Here is a 19,445-nt window from a genome sequence, read left to right on the forward strand (position 1 = left end):
CTCCTACCAAAGATTACTGCTCATTTTAATCAAAGACTTCCCATAGAAGTTGTGTTCTTGGTTTGTGTTCAGTGTGTCAACAGAATATACCAGGAGTATGACAGAAGGGAACGTGTGTGTGTGTGTGTGTGTGTGTGTGTGTGTGTGTGTGTGTGTGTGTGTGTGTGTGTGTGTGTGTGTGTGTGTGTGTGTGCGCGGTGTGTGTGTGTGTGTGTGTGTGTGTGTGTGTGTGTGTGTGTGTGTGTGTGGGAATCTGTGTGTACCTTCAGAACACACTCCTGCCATGCCGTATGAATGGCGGTGCTTCCCTCCGTAGGCGTACACCGCCATAAGGGCGTCGCCCTCCACCCTCACATGGCTCTGCTGTTGCCCCACATCTACATTGGACCACACCCATTGCTTGTCCGACAGGAGGTAACTCCACCGAGGTGATATGCACCTTCCTGACCAGCACACCTTCACACTGGCTGCCCCCTCCTTCTCTGACAGAATGGACACAGTATTCTGAAGCCCCCCCACTGTCTCCACCGCCCAATCAGTGGACAGCTTGCATGTAGGGATCAGCGTTATCAGGAAAGGGTCAAATGGACGGTTGTCGCTGAGAAGCAGCACCATTATTTTCTTGTTGCTCTTGACAACCAGTGGACGTTTGTAGATCAGTTTTTGCAGGATGACGTCTCCAGCTCTTGCGAGCTTCCTGTTGGAGTCATACAACTTAGTTATAGAAGTGTAGTTCACATCGGATACTTTCATTTACAATAGATACTTACAATTGAGATATAGCATATTGTTCTCTTATCATGTAGACAGTACAGGACAAATAATGTTTTGACTAACATTAAAGTAAGTGACTAACTATATATATTATTACATATTATGTATAATAATATATCAAGAATACCCTTTTACATTGATATATGTAGCACTGTCCAAAACCAAGGAGTAAATAGTAGCAACTCAATCAAAACTCACAATTATGCCTCTGTCTTCTCAAACAGGGACAAGTGATAACCTTATAAACCTTTCTCATAACTATGACAACGAGAAGAGGGTTGAATCCTCAGACAGAAGTTATAGTTATGAGATACGGTTACCAACAGTACCAGTCAAATGTTCACTTACAGCATATGGCGATATTGAATCAGCCTGAGCACTTGCACCACAGATCTGTGGTCATGTCTTTTTTTTTTCTCCAGTTTGTGTTTTCTGTTGCGTTGCATTAACTTATCTTTGCCCATTATGAAACTAGAGTCAATTGATATTTACAAACGTAATTATTACATGATATTTTTCCGTGTAGTATTTATGTGTTACTTTGCTGGATGGAAGGGTGTGTGTGTTGGATGAATCGGTGGATCGGGCTGCCAGCACACGGGTAGACCATGACATCTTTGGCTGTAGCTTCAACAGTATATTACAATGAATCCATAATGAACTTAACTGTTTCCTTGAGTGCAGAGTCAACTCAGTGTTGTCTTCAACAGCGACTATCACTGCCTGGTTTGTGGTCTTCTCTCTGCCGGTCTTGGGCACCATGTACTCTTTACCCAGGCTGTGCACCGGGGGCAGCTGCTCGTACACGTGGTCACAGCGCCCACCCATGGACAGACACTGGTGACCTGCTAACACCGCGACAGGCGTCTGGGATTGGATCCTTGTGCCCGTCAAAGTTGTGCGACCTCGTAAAAGGTAAGATGCGTATGGTGCCAGGCGTATGGTCATCGCCTTCCCACGCGTCCACCTTACATTTCTCAGTGACACATCGGCACGGGGTAAGATGGTGATCCTATTCTGGCTCTTGCCATTAACAATAGCCACGAGCTTGTCCATGCTCGAGTGGCCTCCTGAGGGTGTGAACACGAAGTAGTCAGTACCTAGCTGCTCTGTGGGGGAAACCACGGCGCCGTCTCCTGAGGCGAAGCGGCGGTTGAAGGAGACCACAGAGATCGCAGCAGTGGAGGAGATTTGAACCGCTGACTTTTCATTAACAAATTGCTTCTGCAGCTCGGACCCATGTGGCAGAGGAACCCACCGGCTTTGACCCGCAGAGAGGCGCAGCGTCCTGGAGAACCCCAGGGAAGACACCTGGAGATGGTATGTCATGTTCAGAGATGGGGTCGTTAAAAAAAAGTAATATATTACATATTACTTTAAAAAAAGTAATATATTACACTACTTCGTTACTCTCTACATAAAGTAATTCGTTACTTTACTCGTTACTTTACTCGTTACTTTACTCGTTACTTTAGTCGTTACTTTACTCGTTACTTTAGTCGCAGGGCCGGCCCGCCCCTCCCTGCAGGCAGATCACGCAGACTGCTAAAGTCGATGTGGTAGTGTGTATTCGTCATTCAAAACAGGCAACAACCGGAAAGCAGAGAAGAAGAACTACGTGTGTGTGTGTGTGTGTGTGTGTGTGTGTGTGTGTGTGTGTGTGTGTGTGTGTGTGTGTGTGTGTGTGTGTGTGTGTGTGTGTGTGTGTGTGTGTGTGTGTGTGTGTGTGTGTGTGTGTGTGTGATATAAACAAACAACAGCTATGTGCGTTAGCTTCACCTTAGCATGTGTTCTTTGCAGGTGTTTGTTGAGGTTTGATGATGACTGATTTTAGAAAGTAACGAAGTAACGCGTGTCGGGGCAATGTTAGTAACTGTAGTGTGATTACTGAATTATAAAAGTAGCGCGTTACACTACTCCGTTACCGACAAAGTAATATTATTACAGTAACTTTGTAACGCGTTACACCCAACTCTGGTCATGTTATATGCTGGGATGCGTTAAGGATGAACACATTGCATTAGAACAGATTGGATGCTGTCTTTCATGGAAATGTGAAACAGCAAACAAGTAATGATGGAGTGACCAGGAGACACAGTCAAGTTTAGCTTGAAATACTGTGCAATTTCTCCCTATTTAAAATAATACTAACAAGAAGAAGAAGAAGAAGAAGACACACACACACACCACATATTTGTCTTTGGTGAATACGATGTGCTTCTGTGCTTTAGCCTTGAATACTGTACATAGGAATTGACGTCATTGTTATATTTATATGTGCCAGAATGCTGCATTATGAATTTCAGAACAACCCTTTCTGGGCCGCCTCTGATTCTCACCTTTATGGTAATAGTGGCATCGGAGTCCTGAGCAGTCAAAGCCAAATGGAGTGTGCGCTGTCTCCCATAACTATGCAGGTAATTAGGAAGAAATGTGGTGATGAACTCCCTTCCTGTAGAACAACCATGACACGCTGCGGAAGAGAGGGGACATTTAACATCACTTCAAACACGACAAAGAACAAGACTTAGTACTCAGTGTTAATACTGCGCTCATATTACCTGCCACGAGTGCAGCACAGACGGCCACACACACTGTGAGAGGCCTGATGTCCATGGCTGATAGAGACACACACACACACACACACACACACACACACACACACACACACACACACACACACACACACACACACACACACACACACACACACACACACACACAAGGGTTGAGTTGCATTTTAAACCAACATGATGCTAGAGAAGGAATCAGGATACATCCACACAGTGTTGAACATCATGTGTTGTCCTTAATTTCCGAACACGTATTGGCCAGTTCCATCGGCCAATAGCAGCACACGCTCAATTCTGGAAAAGCGTTTACGCCCACCCCCCACAGATATTTAACATCCAATGAACATACATTTGCCAGTTCTAACTCTCAGATGATGAACTACGTCAATACGTCAATAAGAAGATATTAATTATGAAAAATAAAAGTGGAGACCTGGTCAGTGACAAATCGTGAGAATGAGGCTTTCTTTCATTTCCCCTAAAAATATGTGTAGTTTTCAACCCAATTTATTTGTCAAGGTTATTTGGAATAGTTTTGAATAACCAAGGTTAGTCATCATAGTACTATACTGTGTCTAGAACCTTGGCTTAGTGTGACATGTGCAGTCCGGCGCACTCAGCAACATGCCTTGAGTGGAACAGATCTAATGTTTGCCTTTCGCCAGGCCTTGACTCTGTGCTCTGTCACTGTGCGTCAAAGAAGCTCTCACTCATTATAAAGATACTTACGTACATCCTTAGATACAATAATCTCTAAGGACACACGTTAGGAATACATTGATATGAGATAGCCCCACTACCACTATTACCTCCCTCTGCACATCTCTTTTCTCTTTGCCTCTTTCCTCCTCTGATGTAAACATGTGTATGGCATTGTGGCATGAGCAGACTGCCTTTAACTAACATCTGGTGGAGATGGGTCAGCCCACTGGTGGCGTGTGCACCCACAGACACACTTTGCATAGTAGTATAAGCTGCGTGTGATGCCTGTGTCACATGCATAATGAAAGCTCTCTAGTTATAGCGGAACACACACAGACCAGGCCCGCCCTAAGGAGGTGTGTCGGCACAGAGCTGGCTCTCAAACCATGACAAACATGAGAGACAAACAATGGCTTATCAAAAGAAACGTATTTAACAGAAGCAAATTAATTAAAAAACATTAACAAAATGATCTGTAGAGCAGGCGCAGACTGGGACTGGAGTCTCAGCCAGCCCACAGAGATAAGAGCAGGGTGTGGTGTGGTAAGTAGCAGAGCGAAGCATGCATGACGCAAGCATGTGTGCACGCGCAGGATTGTGGCGTGTTTGGAGTTAAATAGCAACTGTCCATGACCGCTCTGCAGCCACACAGCCACTGAGTGTCCTTAGATCTGCTGCTGCAGTAACACCACCTGACACCAGATGCTCGGTCATACTTCATGTTCTGCTTTTTGATGAAGGATATGTCCGGTCAGGAGGGAGCGTGACACGCAGAGCCCTCAGCAGTCACTACGTCTCCATTTTAACTCATAATATTATCACAGATATCTGGATGTCTGCATTAGCTCTGTTGCCTCTCAGTGTACAACTATGATCATGTTCAATTAAAGGAAAACAATGATATATATATTAATGAGCTGCTGTCAGCTGTCCTGAACGACCGTCTGACATTCCAGAACACACACAGGCCATCTGATGGAGTGAGATTACTAGTAAATAAAGGAGCATCGACGGCCTATCAACTTCAGGCCTGTGTGCCAGGTCACATGGTGCGCAACCTCTCCATCTACAAAGGCGTAGTCAAACGGCCTTACCCCAGTGAACAGGGTGTATTGATATATGACTGTAGGCTAATATATACTGTATATATTGACCCTGGATTATTGTGACATTGTTGTTACCTTGTCACTCATTAAATTGCCTTTAGTGTGTAATTAAGGGGGGCAGCAGTCCAAGCAGAATTAGTAATAGTGGCTATAGCTGTAGGCTATGGTTATACAAGTAGCTATACTGTTGAGAGTAACACCAATATGACTAAAGACAGTTATTATGACTACACTAATAATGTTAAGTATCAGCAGTATCAGAAGGAAACGAATATGCACTAACTGAGGAAGCCTACAACGTCTAAGACCATGTAAACATGCTTTAAAGTTTCAAATATGGATGCCACTGCAAGCAATCCTAAAAGTGATGTCGTAAATGACCGTTAGCTTCATGGCATGTCATATACATAGGCCATTACAGAATGAATGCATGCCATCGTATTAGTGGATGCTGCAGAACAGTCTCCAGTCCTCAGTGGCATAGGTACTGCAAAGCGACACATGCACGCTCCAGAAACAGCAATCCTCAAACTAATTCAAAGATAACAAAACGATAAGAAATACCCAGATTTTGAATGTCATGCTGATTACATTACCCACATTTTGGATCAATAGTATTCCAAAAGTACATCTTTGCTATACTTTTGAGACAAATGTAGCAAACTTATAACTAAACATCTTTTTCATTTTGTACAGAAGCTACGTCTATACTGTATAAATAGTGAAGTGTAATAATATAAATAGTGATTGACCTTAAATCATTCCCTTCAGCCCCAGCTTCTGAAAACTATCTGCTGCCTCAGATCGGCTCCAGAAACGCTCTGCACTTCACAAACCTAAGAAGAATGTAAATAAGCCAAAACCCAATCAGACCCTGTAAGAGTTCCCTGACAGCACAGTTCTGAGCAGAGCGGCGGTACTGTACCTGTAGCTGACCTGGAGGAGTGCTGTGGACGGAGGCAGGGTGGAGAGACTTATATGTGTAGGACATGATGCCGGTTGGATCTGGTTGAATGAAGGCATATTGAATGTTGGCGTATTTGTGTTTCTTATGTAATTAGTGAAAACATAAGATGTGAAAGGTGGAAGCCTGGTTTGGTGTTTGGCAATCTCACTCAACGATGTAATGTTATCTTTTCCTCTTACATGCTGTCACACTAATCCTTCCCCACCCTGTTCTCCTCATCGCTCTGTGTACTCCAACGTAAGGTCCCCATGAGATAAGATGTCCTACATTATCACAGGAAAAATGTATTCCACAAATTCTACATTCTATTTAGATCACAATCCCTATTTAACTAATTTGCGGACCAGTTGTGTTTAAAAAGGTGCATCCACAAAAGTCAAAATAATTGCTTCTGTGTCAGACAGATAGATATTAGCATCAAGCTGCATTTGTGAACAAATACTGTACTTTACAATGCGCAGAGAGTGGGTTCAAAATAATTTGATAATATAAAAAGATTGTTTTCAACCAATTACTCCATCATCTTAACAACAATAACATGATACATTCCAGTCTGGCTATCGAACAAACCACAGCACTGAAACAGCTTTATTAAAGGTAGTGAAGGACCTAAGAATGATAATCGATTCCAACAATGTAGCTGTCCTCTTTCTTTTAGATTTCTTTTAGAGTGCAGCATTTGACACAATCGATCTCAGTATTTGAATGAACCGTCTTGAGAAATGGGGGTCTCTCAGGGACAGTCCGGATGGTGTCGCTCATACCTGTCTGTAAGGAAATGCTTTGTAAGTTTGGGAGATTTTGTGTCACAAACCTATAACATTGAATATGGAGTTCTTCAAGGAAGCATTCTGGGCCCTATTCTATTTTCATTATACATGCTCCCTCTTGGCAATATCATAAACTATTACAATGTGAAATATCAGTTACGCCGATGACACACAATTGTATAACTCCATTTCCCCCCAAAACCCCGGTTCTGTAAACAACCTTTTTACCTGTCTTAATGTTGTAAATAATTGGATGAATGAATGATAACTTCTTAAGACCTTCCTTTTTGATAAAGCTTATAGTTAGGGCTGATTAGATTCAGCCTCTAGTTTTGCTGATATAGGCTTAGTTTGTCGGGGGACATCTTACTTCTTCCTTCTCTCTGTCTGTACCTGTGTCCTCTCATGTTCTAATTAACCCAGCTTCCCCAAATGTCTTTCTTTTTGGTGTCTATATATGCTGGGATCCGGAGTCATGGATGATCCTGCGGTCCTGTGTCCTGGATCGCGAGCGCTGGATCTTGAGTCGTGGCTGTGGTCCTGGATCATAGGTCCTGGATGGATATCCTCGTGGATTCATCTTCCTATTATACACACATGCATTTCCAAACATTGGACTACCTATGTTGCAAATGTATTATCTTTTCAATTTACACACGGCATCTATTGCACGTCTGTCCGTCCTGGGAGAGGGATCCCTCCTCTGTTGCTCTCCCTGAGGTTTCTCCCATTTCCCTTTAAACTGGGTTTTCTTTGGAAGTTTTTCCTTGTACGATGTGAGGGTCTAAGGACAGAGGGTCTGAGGACAGAGGGTCTGAGGACAGAGGGTCTGAGGACAGAGGGTCTGAGGACAGAGGGTCTAAGGACAGAGGGTGTCGTATTGTCATACTGATATTCTGTACACACTGTGAAGACCACTGAAACAAATGTAACATTTGTGATATTGGGCTATATAAATAAACATTGATTGATTGATTGATTGATTGATTGATTGATTGATTGATTGATTGATTGATTGATTGATTGATTGATTGACATAGAGAGCACAACAACCTATCTCTTCGTCAGATGCACTCCCCCTTTTGGTACTTTAAGTATATTTTGATGCTAATACTTTTGTAATTTTTGTTTTACTTGAGTAACATTTTGAATGCAGGACTTTTACTTGTAACAGAGTATTCCTACACTCTGGTACTTCTACAGTACTTGTACTCAAATACAAGATCTGAGTACTTCTACTTTTATTCAAGTACAAGATCTGAGTACTTCTCCCAACTCTGGAACCCTTGAACCTGGGGTAAGCACAGTTTGAATCAGCTTTTGTGAGTAACCGTTTAAGCTTAATGTTGCTTTTACTGATACTCACCCTCTATAAGACTTTTTAGTTTTTGTTAAATCCATTACTTTGAAATTATCTGGGTCCCTCTATTGTTATGGCTTGCCAGCCAGTAGGTGATACTAGGACACTTCCTCATTTGCCAGGCTGACTGTCTGTGTAAACAGATACTATATGTGCAACTCTAATGACAAGACTATAGTCCTTTCAAAAGTAATAGCTGGTACAGTATATACAGTAAGGAATCCGTCTGTACACAAGCCGTGTAAGCTTACCCATCTACACCTTTTGTACATGTTAGTTTGGAAGGCAGTTTCTCATGCCATGCTGTATCTTAATACAACAGACCAAAGAAAACAATGACAGCTTTTTGAACTGTGTCTATTCATATATTGAGTTGAGTGACACCCAGGGGGGTTCGTCCCCACATTTTGCCTTAAACGTGTTCAAGTGCGGGTTAAAGCTTGCAAACAAGGGATCTTTCAGTAGTGATTTGGGGACTAAGATACTTCAGTCATTTTATATATATTAATTTTATTTAGGCTAAGTTATCTTTAAAGTCACTTGTACAATGATATTAATAATAATAAACTTTATTTATATAGCACCTTTCATGCTTGACACAGCCTAAAGTGCTTTACAGAGTATGACAACAACAATTACAATAACAAATGAGGAACATCATTAAAATATATGAAAACAATAAAACATGAACAGTGATACTACTAAAAATGATAAGCCAAATACAAAATATAGGTCTTTCATTTACTTTTTAAAATTCCAATTGAGGTTGCCGTTCTAAGATCAAATGGGAGGCTGTTCCACAGTTTGGGGCCAGACAAACAGAAAGCAGCCTCCCCAGCGTTCTTGTAATGCACTCTATAGGTATAAAGTGAAACATTGGAGGATCTAAGTGTCCTTGCTGGTTGATAAAATGAGAGACAGTTAAATATGTTGGGGCAAGGTTATGTAAAGCCTGGTAAATGATTAAAAGCACTTTAAAACCAATTCTGAAGAGCCCCGGTAACCAGTGCATTGATTCCAGCACAGGCGAAGTGTGGTCTCTTTCTGTGTGTTTGTTAAAATCCTGGCTGCAGCATTCTGAACTAATTGCCATTTATTTGTGGATTGTTTCGGGAAACCAGTAAACAGAATAGCAATAATCCAAGAGACTAGTAATAAAAGCATGGACAACCATTTCAGCATCATTCTGAGTTAAAAATGGTCTGATCCTGCCGGCAATGTCCCTTAAGTGGAAAAACAAAGTGTTTGCAACCTTGTTCAAATGGCTTGCATTTTTAAATCACAGTCAAAAATTACCCTGAGATTTGTAACTTTAGTTTTTATATATTTGGACATGCTGGAAAACAAAGACTCTACTCTCTGCCGTTCTGCTTTTGGGCCTACTAGTAACATTTCAGTTTTTTGCTCATTTCTATTTAATAGATGAGAATAAGAATAATGCAAGATTTCTGTTCAGCACTGTAGCCAGGCTGACAGAGAGCCACAGCTCCATTGAGCCTTCTATTCCCATAGCACTCAGTAGTAATGATTTTATGTGCTTTTTTAACGATAAAATTGTTACTCTTAGAAACAAAAATTAATGACCTCTTGCCTTTGACCAGTATAGTGTTATCAACAGCTCCCGGAAACGTAAGTTCTAATATTACACTAGATAGTAAACTAGAATGCTTTTCAGCCATAAACCTTGAACAATTAAATTCAATGATTCTCTCTTCTAAACCATCAACGTGCATGTTAGACCCAATTCCAACTAAGCTGTTGAAGGAAGTGTTTCCATTAATTAGCACTTCTTTATTAAATATTATGAATATGTCTTTATTATCAGGCTATGTTCCACAATCATTCAAAGTAGCAGTGATAAAACCGCTTCTTAAAAAGCACAACCTCGATCCAGAGGTTTTAGCCAACTATAGACCTATTTCTAATCTTCCGTTCCTCTCAAAGATTCTTGAGAAAGCGGTCGCAAAACTACGCACGAGAAACGAATCCGTTATCCTGACTTTATTTTTTTTTGTCTCTCTTTTTTTTTTTTTTTTTCATGTCCCTTTAGGGGCTCCGTACAAAACAGTTGTGTGATTACTTAAAAAACAATGATTTATTTGAAGATTTTCAGTCTGGCATTAGAACACATCATAGCACAGAGACAGCTCTGGTTAAAGTCACAAATGATATTCTAATAGCCTCAGACAAGGGACTTGTCTCTACTCTTGTTTTGCTCGATCTCAGTGCTGCATTTGATACTATCGACCATGATATCCTATTGCAAAGACTAGAGCACTTAGTTGGCATACAGGGTGAAGAGTAGTAGGCTGCTCTCGCTTTACGCAGTGCTTTCTTATATTCATTGAGAGTAATATGCCAAATCAAACGAGATTCTTCAAGTTTAGTGGAACGCCATATCCTTTCAAGTTGTCTAGACTTTTGCTTTATTTTGCGGGTTTCGGCATTATGCCATGGAGCTAATCTATGTTGTTTTATTTTCTTCTTTTTCAAAGGAGCAACAGAGTCTAATTTTATTCGCAGCGCATCTATAGCACTATTAACAACATGATCAATTTGGGGTGGTGTACATTTTGTATAAGTTTCCTCCCCTACATGCAGACATGCTATCGAGTTAAGTATTGGTGGAATCTCTTCCTTAAATGTGTATCTATCTCTGTTTCTTATCCTAGATGTTCACCCTGGACTCGAGGGGAAGCGTTCTTGGACGCCTTTTCAGCTGTTTCTCACTATATTCTTCCTACCCCGTTTACCTTGAACTATTCTAGGAGAGTGTGTTGACGTTGACTCGTTTGGCCTTTCCTCCTGTACTTGTATATACTGTACCAGCTATTACTTTTGCAACATTAAGCTTAAACGGCTCTGTGTGCGGTTACTCACAAAAGCTGATTCAAACTGTGCTTACCCCAGGTTCAAGGGTTCCAGAGTTGGGAGAAGTACTCAGATCTTGTACTTGAATAAAAGTAGAAGTACTCAGATCTTGTATTTGAGTACAAGTACTGTAGAAGTACCAGAGTGTAGGAATACTCTGTTACAAGTAAAAGTCCTGCATTCAAAATGTTACTCAAGTAAAACTAAAATTACAAAAGTATTAGCATCAAAATATACTTAAAGTACCAAAAGGGGGAGTGCATCTGACGAAGAAATAGGTTGTTGTGCTCTCTATGTCAATCAATCAATCAATCAATCAATCAATCAATCAATCAATCAATCAATCAATCAATCAATGTTTATTTATATAGCCCAATATCACAAATGTTACATTTGTCTCAGTGGTCTTCACAGTGTGTACAGAATATCAGTATGACAATACGACACCCTCTGTCCTTAGACCCTCACATCGTACAAGGAAAAACTTCCGGAGAAAACCCAGTTTAAAGGGGAACATGGGAGAAACCTCAGGGAGAGCAGCAGAGGAGGGATCCCTCTCCCAGGACGGACGGACGTGCAATAGATGCCGTGTGTAAATTGAAAAGATAATACATTTGCAACATAGGTAGTCCAGATGTTTGGAAGTGCATGTGTGTATAATAGGAAGATGAATCCACGAGGATATCCATCCAGCACCGATGATCCAGGACCACAGCCACGACTCGCGATCCAGGGCTCGCGATCCAGGACTCAGGACCGCAGGATCATCCATGACTCCGGATCCCGGTGTATATAGACACCAAAAAGAAAGACATTTGGGGAAGCTGGGTTAATTAGAACATGAGAGGACACAGGTAAAGACAGAGAGAAGGAAGAAGTAAGATGTCCCCCGACAAACTAAGCCTATATCAGCAAAACTAGGGTGTGAATCTAATCAGCCCTAACTATAAGCTTTATCAAAAATGAAGGTCTTAAGCGCACTCTTAAAAACAAATAGGGTGTCTGCCGCCCGAACACAAACTGGAAGCTGATTCCACAAATGTGGAGCTTGATAAGAAAAGGCTCTGGCTCCCATTGTACTTTTAGATATTCTAGGAACAACCAACAACCCTGCATTCTTGGAACGCAATGCCCTAGTAGGACAGTAGGGTATAATGAGTTCTTTAAGGTAAGATGGCGCCTGCCCATTAAGGGCTTTGTAGGCGAGAAGAATAATTTTAAATTCTATCCTGTGTTCTATAGGGAGCCAGTGTAAGGCAGCCAGAACAGGAGTAATGTGGTCCCTTTTCCTAACTCTGGTTAGTACACGAGTTGCGGCATTTTGAATCAGCTGAAGCGACTTGACTGACTTCTTGGTACTCCCTGATAATAAGGAGTTACAATAATCCAGCCTTGAAGTAACAAATGCATGGACTAGTTTCTCTGCATAGTTTTGAGGCAAGATATGCCTGATTTTTGCAATGTTACGTAGATGGAAGTAGGCGGTCCTTGAAATTGATTTTATGTGGGCGTTAAAGGATAAATCCTGATCAAATATAACACCAAGATGCCTTACAGTCTCACTGGAGGCCAAATTAATGCCATCCATAGTTAGTATATCTTTAGATAATTTGTTTCGTAGATTCTTCGGGCCAAGTATAATAACTTCAGTTTTGGTCGTGTTTAACATCAAAAAGTTTAAGGTCATCCACGTTTTTAAGTCCTTAAGGCAGTCTTGAATTTTATTTAGATGATTAATTTCTTCAGGCTTGATTGATAAATATAGTTGAGTATCATCCGCATAACAATGAAAGTTTACAGAATGATTCCTTATAATATTGCCTAACGGAAGCATATATAATGTGAACAAAATAGGTCCGAGCACTGAGCCCTGTGGCACTCCATGGCTAACTTTGGTTTGCGTGGAAGATTCATCGTTAACACGTACAAACTGAGAGCGTTCAGACAGATAGGACCTAAACCAGCCTAAAGCAGTTCCCTGTATGCCAACTAAATGCTCTAGTGACTAGTCTTTGCAATAGGATATCATGGTCGATAGTATCAAATGCGGCACTGAGATCGAGCAAAACAAGAATAGAGACAAGTCCCTTGTCTGAGGCTATTAGAATGTCATTTGTGACTTTAACCAGAGCTGTCTCTGTGCTATGATGTGTTCTAAAGCCAGACTTAAAATCTTCAAATAAATCATTGTTTTTTAAGTAATCACACAACTGTTTTGCGACTGCTTTCTCAAGAATTTTTGAGAGGAACGGAAGATTAGAAATAGGTCTATAGTTGGCTAAAACCTCTGGATCGAGGTTGTGCTTTTTAAGAAGCGGTTTTATCACTGCTACTTTGAATGATTGTGGAACATAGCCTGATAATAAAGACATATTCATAATATTTAATAAAGAAGTGCTAATTAATGGAAAAACTTCCTTCAACAGCTTAGTTGGAATTGGGTCTAACATGCACGTTGATGGTTTAGAAGAGAGAATCATTGAATTTAATTGTTCAAGGTTAATGGCTGAAAAGCATTCTAGTTTACTATCTAGTGTAATATTAGAACTCACGTTTCCGGGAGCTGTTGATAACACTATACTGGTCAAAGGCAAGAGGTCATTAATTTAGTTTCTAACGGCCCGTACACACTACAGGCGTCAGAAAAGCTTGAAGCTGGGCGTGTCTGAGGCTTGGCGCTTTCTCGCGCCCAAGGCGACCAACAACCAATCAGGAATCTCCCGCCCGCCCCCGTCATACAAAGCAAAAAAACCCGGCTCTTCTTCACTATTGCCAAAATGGATGCCGGTTTTGTAGCAACGGTAGCGTTGGTTTATTCAATGTCTCGCAGGAGGCCACGTATAGTGCGTCGCTGTTGGGTACATCCGATACTCAGAAAACGTCTGCAACGGGGGGAATACCACGTTCTTGTCCAAGAGATCCGCCTGGATGGTGTACTGTTTCATCAGGATGAGCAAAGACGCGTTCGACGAGTTGCTCGGAAAAGTCGGTCCACTGATTGCAAAGGCAAACACCCGTTTGCGTTTGTCAATCGGACCCGCCGAGCGACTTGCCATCTGCCTACGGTACGTTTTGTGTATTTCTACTTCTTTAATATGACTCTGTATATAAAGAGAGAGAATGCATGCAATGGATGAATGAAGTCTGTGATTTAGTTCAGATGAATGACATTAATTAAGATAGCTAGGTAAACGCAGTATTGCTCCCCTGTGTGTGTGTGTGTGTGTGTGTGTGTGTGTGTGTGTGTGTGTGTGTGTGTGTGTGTGTGTGTGTGTGTGTGTGTGTGTGTGTGTGTGTGTGTGTGTGTGTGTGTGTGTGTGTGTGTGTGTGATATGTTGGTGTGTCTGTGATGTGTGTGTGTCTGCCTGTGGTGTAATTGTGTGTCTGTGGTATGTTGGTGTGTCTGTGTTATGTTGGTGTGTCTGTGTGTGGTGTAATTGTGTGTCTGTGGTATGTTGGTGTGTGTGTCTGTGGTATGTTGGTGTGTCAGTGTGTGTCTGCCTGTGGTGTAATTGTGTGTCTGTGTGTCATGTATATTACTTTTTTCTCAGGTACCTGGCAACCGGTGACTCGTACAGGACCATAGCATTCAGCTATCGGGTCGGCATACAACAGTGGCTGTCATCGTGAAGGAGGTTGCGGGTGCCATCTGGACCGCGCTGGAGACCATGCCGGTACCACAGATGGAGGACTGGAGAGCCATCGCTGCTGGGTTCCAGGAGCGCTGGAACTTTCTGAATTGCGTTGGTGCCATTGATGGGAAGCACGTGGTGATCCAGGCTCCGGCACATTCTGGGTCCCTGTACTTCAACTACAAGTCCACCCACTCCTTGGTACTGCTGGCTGTCGTGGATGCCCAGTACCTCTTCAGGGTAGTGGATGTCGGAGGTTTTGGAAGGAGCAGCGACAGTGGGAGCCTGCGGAATTCCGCTTTTGGAGAGGGCCTCCGAGATGGCAGCCTGCAGCTACCACCTGATACCGTCATCCCAGGAGCAGAGCGGCTCGGCCTTCTCCCCCATGTGTTTGTTGGGGATGAGGCTTTTCCGCTGCTGGACAACCTGCTGCGTCCGTTCCCTGGACGTCAGCTCACAGGAGGCTGTTCAACTACCGCCTCGGCCAGGTTGGTGGTTGAATGTGCGTTTGGCATCCTCTCATCTCAGTGAAGAATTTTCCGGCGTGTCATCACCACCAGCCCGGAGGTAACAGAGTTGTGTGTGAAGGCCGCCTGTGTGTTGCACAACTTCCTCCGCAGGAAGACAATAGGAAGGTCATCACGCACACCTGTCGTCCCTGTCGTCGCAGAGTCGAGTGATGAAGCTCCAACCCTGCGCGATGCACCTATGATGGGCTCAAACAACGCCACACGCCGATCCATCCAACTGCGGGAGACCTTCTGCTCCTATTTGAATGAGGAGGGTGTCGTGTCATGGCAGCATAACGTGTCAAATGAATGGGCGAAGCGTTGGAAGCCTTTTTTGACGCCTGTAGTGTGTACGGGCCGTAAGAGTAAAATTGTATCGTTAAAAAAGCACATAAAATCATTACTACTGAGTGCTATGGGAATAGAAGGCTCAACAGAGCTGTGGCTCTCTGTCAGCCTGGCTACAGTGCTGAAAAGAAATCTTGCATTATTCTTATTCTCATCTATTAATGAAGAGTAGTAGGCTGCTCTCGCTTTACGCAGTGCTTTCTTATATTCATTGAGAGTAATATGCCAAATTAAACGAGATTCTTCAAGTTTAGTGGAACGCCATATCCTTTCAAGTTGTCTAGATTTTTGCTTTATTTTGCGGGTTTGGGCATTATGCCATGGAGCTAATCTATGTTGTTTTATTTTCTTCTTTTTCAAAGGAGCAACAGAGTCTAATTTTATTCGCAGCGCATCTATAGCACTATCAACAACATGATCAATTTGGGGTGGTGTACATTTTGTATAAGTTTCCTCCCCTACATGCAGACATGCTATCGAGTTAAAGAGCCTGTGACACGGTTTTACCCCATCATCCAAACCCATCAATTTGAGTAAATATTGTCCCCTTGAAAACCGTTACTGAACTGATTTTGGATATTTGTACTTTGATAACCATTAATCTGCCCTTCAATGTTGACAATTTTCTGGATCTTCTCGGGGATTCTTCAAGTCCCGTCAAATGATGTGTGATGTCATTGCGGGCACAGCGCTCCAGCTGCACCGTTCAGGATCCCAGCTTCTGCATGTAAACGCACGATGGTGCACACAGCAGCAAGCTCAGACAGCGATGACAGTTTAATTTTGAACGTGTCTGAGAGCTCATGAGGCTGAAGGATTGGTTTATGTTGTATCTGTTAGAAGTTTAGGAATGAGGTGCGTCAATATGGGCGATCATATGGTCATGTAGCCAGTGGTGGAATGGGACTAAAAATCATCCCGGGACTCTCGACCGGCCCACTTCGGTACCGCTAGTAAATTGTCAAGGGGGGAGTGGGCAGTGGTGTAGTCTACGTGATACGCTGGTATACGCCGTATACCCACTAGAAAATGCCAGTGATTTCCGTTTACCCTCTTAAAAATGAGCGATGATATGTAACAACATCATTTTGTGACTGCGCTTTCACGCTTTCGCCCCTTCTGTGTTAATACTTTTGGATATCTGGAGCTTCCGTCGCCTGTGGCCTGTTGCTGAGCAACAGCAACATACTTTGTTCGGCTCTGACAAACCCCACGTTTCTCTAACGTTATCAGAATTTGATCCGTCCACCATTCAAGCGCTAAACAGGAAGCAAACATGAAACGAAAACAGACGACAATATTTCAATGTTTTCCGAAGTTTTCCCCTATTACCACTACAGAAGAAGAGCCAGGTCAGGCGGCTGTCCTAAAGGTGACAGAGAACGAGCCCGGCGCTACCGCAAATGTACCTGGTAAGTGAAATTAGCATGGTTATCATTAACGTAACTGTAGCTAACTTGCTAACTTGCTAGCTAACTTGATTAACGTTAGTGCGGTGGATCAATGGAAGAGAAAGGGAGCGAGATACTGCGTGCTTGTGTGTGTGTGTGTGTGTGTGTGTGTGTGTGTGTGTGTGTGTGTGTGTGTGTGTGTGTGTGTGTGTGTGTGTGTGTGTGTGTGTGTGTGTGTGTGTGTGTGTGTGTGTGTGTGTGTGCAGTCTTAAACAGAACACAATGTTTATATTATCTCCTTGTTTCGGACACAGATGAGAGCTCCTGGCCAGCCTTGTGGACTGACAGTCAGGCTATGGAATTTAAGAACAGGCATCCTTGGTTAGAGTGGAGGGACAGAAAGTTAGGTAAATATCAGCACACACATGCAAAGGAAAGCTGATCTAAACAACAGAAATGCATAAAGTCAATGACTATGCAAATGAGAGTTAATTCATGGTCATGTTAAAAGTGCATTTAACACATTTGCACCATTACATTACTAGGCTATATGTTAATTATCAGTAGTTGTCAAATAATTAGCTATTGAAATGTGGAAAATGTTTCTCCATTTATCTGCTTTTCATGCATGTGTTAGCCATGATGTAAATATTGTAAGCAGTTTATTAAATACTTTTGTAAATCTTGGCTCTTTTCTGCAGATGTAATTGGTAAAAACGTGTATTATGCTAATTAGTCATGGTTTTGTTTATTTCCAGGTTGTGCTCTTTGCAGCGCAACAAAATCAACAGGTGTCCTCACAGAACAACGAGTGTCTATGTCTGAGGAGTGGGTGCACTTTAAGATCCAGTCCTCAGATTCAAGCAGATCAACATCTCTGGCCTCTTTGAGAAACAAGATTAGACGACATGAGACGTCCAGAGCACACAACACAGCCCAGGAGCTCACGGAGAAGGGTGGACAGGGTTTAGAGCTGTGTCAGAGACGGTGTTTGCAGAGACAGATTCTGTATTCAGAACAGCATACCATCTTGCGAAGATGAACCGACCTTTTACTGACCATGATAGTCTCATTGAGCTTCAGGAAAAAAATGGTGCCAACATGGGCACTAGTCTGCACTCAAGGTACAGTTCCACAAAACTTGTAGAACACATAGCAAAAGAGATGCAGAAAAAAATAGTTCACAGTATTATGACGTCTTCTAGCAAGTTGGCTGTTCTCATTGACGAGGCTACATCTATCAGCCACAAATCTGCAATGATTGTCAACTTGAAAGCCTCAGTGGATGGAGCTACTCCTGAATTGTTGTTCCTGGAGCTGGTTGAGCTGGAGAGCCAAAGGACAAAGGATATAGAAGGAGCTCTGCTGAACTGTTTGGACACTGCAGGCTTCACTGAAGAGTGGCTTCAAAAGAACTGGGTCTCATGTGTTTCTGATCAATCAATCAATCAATCAATCAATCAATCAATCAATCAATCAATGTTTATTTATATAGCCCAATATCACAAATGTTACATTTGTCTCAGTGGTCTTCACAGTGTGTACAGAATATCAGTATGACAATACGACACCCTCTGTTCTTAGACCCTCACATCGTACAAGGAAACACTTCCGGAGAAAACCCACAGTTTAAAGGGAACATGGAGAAACCTCAGGGAGAGCAACAGAGGAGGGATCCCTCTCCCAGGACGGACAGACGTGCAATAGATGCCGTGTGTAAATTGAAAAGATAATACATTTGCAACATAGGTAGTCCAAATGTTTGGAAATGCATGTGTGTATAATAGGAAGATGAATCCACGAGGATATCCATCAGGACCGATGATCCAGGACCACAGCCACGGCTCAAGATCCAGGGCTCGCGATCCAGGACACAGGACCGCAGGATCATCCATGACTCCGGATCCCAGCGTATATAGACACCAAAAAAATGATGGAGCCAGTCTCATGTTAGGCAAGAACTCTGGTGTGGCAACGAGGCTGACAGCAAGGTACACTAACCTCTTCACATGGCACTGCATGAACCACCGTTTGGAACTGGCTGTATCTGATGCTGTGGATGAGGTTCAGGCAGTCAACCACTTCAAAGTGTTCCTAGAGAAGATCCACAATCTCTACAGTCAGTCCAATACAAATTCACGAGAGCTTCTGGAAGCAGCACAAGAAGTGAGCTCGCAAGTCCTGAAAATGGGCAGAGTTTTAAGTACGCGATGGGTGGCCAGCAGTTTCCGTTCTGTAAAGGCTGTGTGGACATCCTATGAAGCACTCAATAGACACTTTGAAAATGCTGCAGGCGGCCAAACAAGAAGCAGCAAAGAGAGACAAACTTATAGAGGTCTGGCACGTCGAATGCAAAGCAAGGAATTCCTGTGTGACCTCGGACTCATGTTTGATGCACTGTCTAAACTTGCAAACTTGTCTCAGCAACTCCAGGCCCATTCT

General features: G+C 42.6%; 1 protein-coding gene across 1 annotated transcript; it reads right to left on the bottom strand.

Annotated features, from left to right (window-relative positions):
* Positions 1-3: 3 nt before the first annotated feature.
* On the bottom strand, positions 4-3,421 carry LOC139435303 (IgGFc-binding protein-like). Its single transcript, XM_071205775.1, has 5 exons — positions 3,336-3,421; positions 3,114-3,247; positions 1,442-2,085; positions 264-697; positions 4-56 (listed from the first exon to the last, which is right to left on the bottom strand). Exons 1-5 carry the CDS (start codon positions 3,388-3,390, stop codon positions 4-6), a joined length of 1,320 nt encoding a protein of 439 aa, XP_071061876.1. The 5' UTR covers positions 3,391-3,421.
* Between the last annotated feature and the right edge of the window lie 16,024 nt (positions 3,422-19,445).

The sequence above is a fragment of the Pseudochaenichthys georgianus genome, chromosome 16 (genome assembly GCF_902827115.2).
Source record: "Pseudochaenichthys georgianus chromosome 16, fPseGeo1.2, whole genome shotgun sequence".
Taxonomy (NCBI): domain Eukaryota; kingdom Metazoa; phylum Chordata; class Actinopteri; order Perciformes; family Channichthyidae; genus Pseudochaenichthys; species Pseudochaenichthys georgianus.

Excerpts from the sequence above, each read along its gene's own strand:
- LOC139435303 (XM_071205775.1), bottom strand. The coding sequence starts at position 3,390 with ATGGACATCAGGCCTCTCACAGTGTGTGTGGCCGTCTGTGCTGCACTC. Across the intron at positions 2,086-3,113 it reads ATGCCACTATTACCATAAAG|GTGTCTTCCCTGGGGTTCTC; the intron begins GTGAGAATCAGA and ends TACCATCTCCAG. Across the intron at positions 57-263 it reads GGCAGGAGTGTGTTCTGAAG|AACACAACTTCTATGGGAAG; the intron begins GTACACACAGAT and ends ACACAAACCAAG.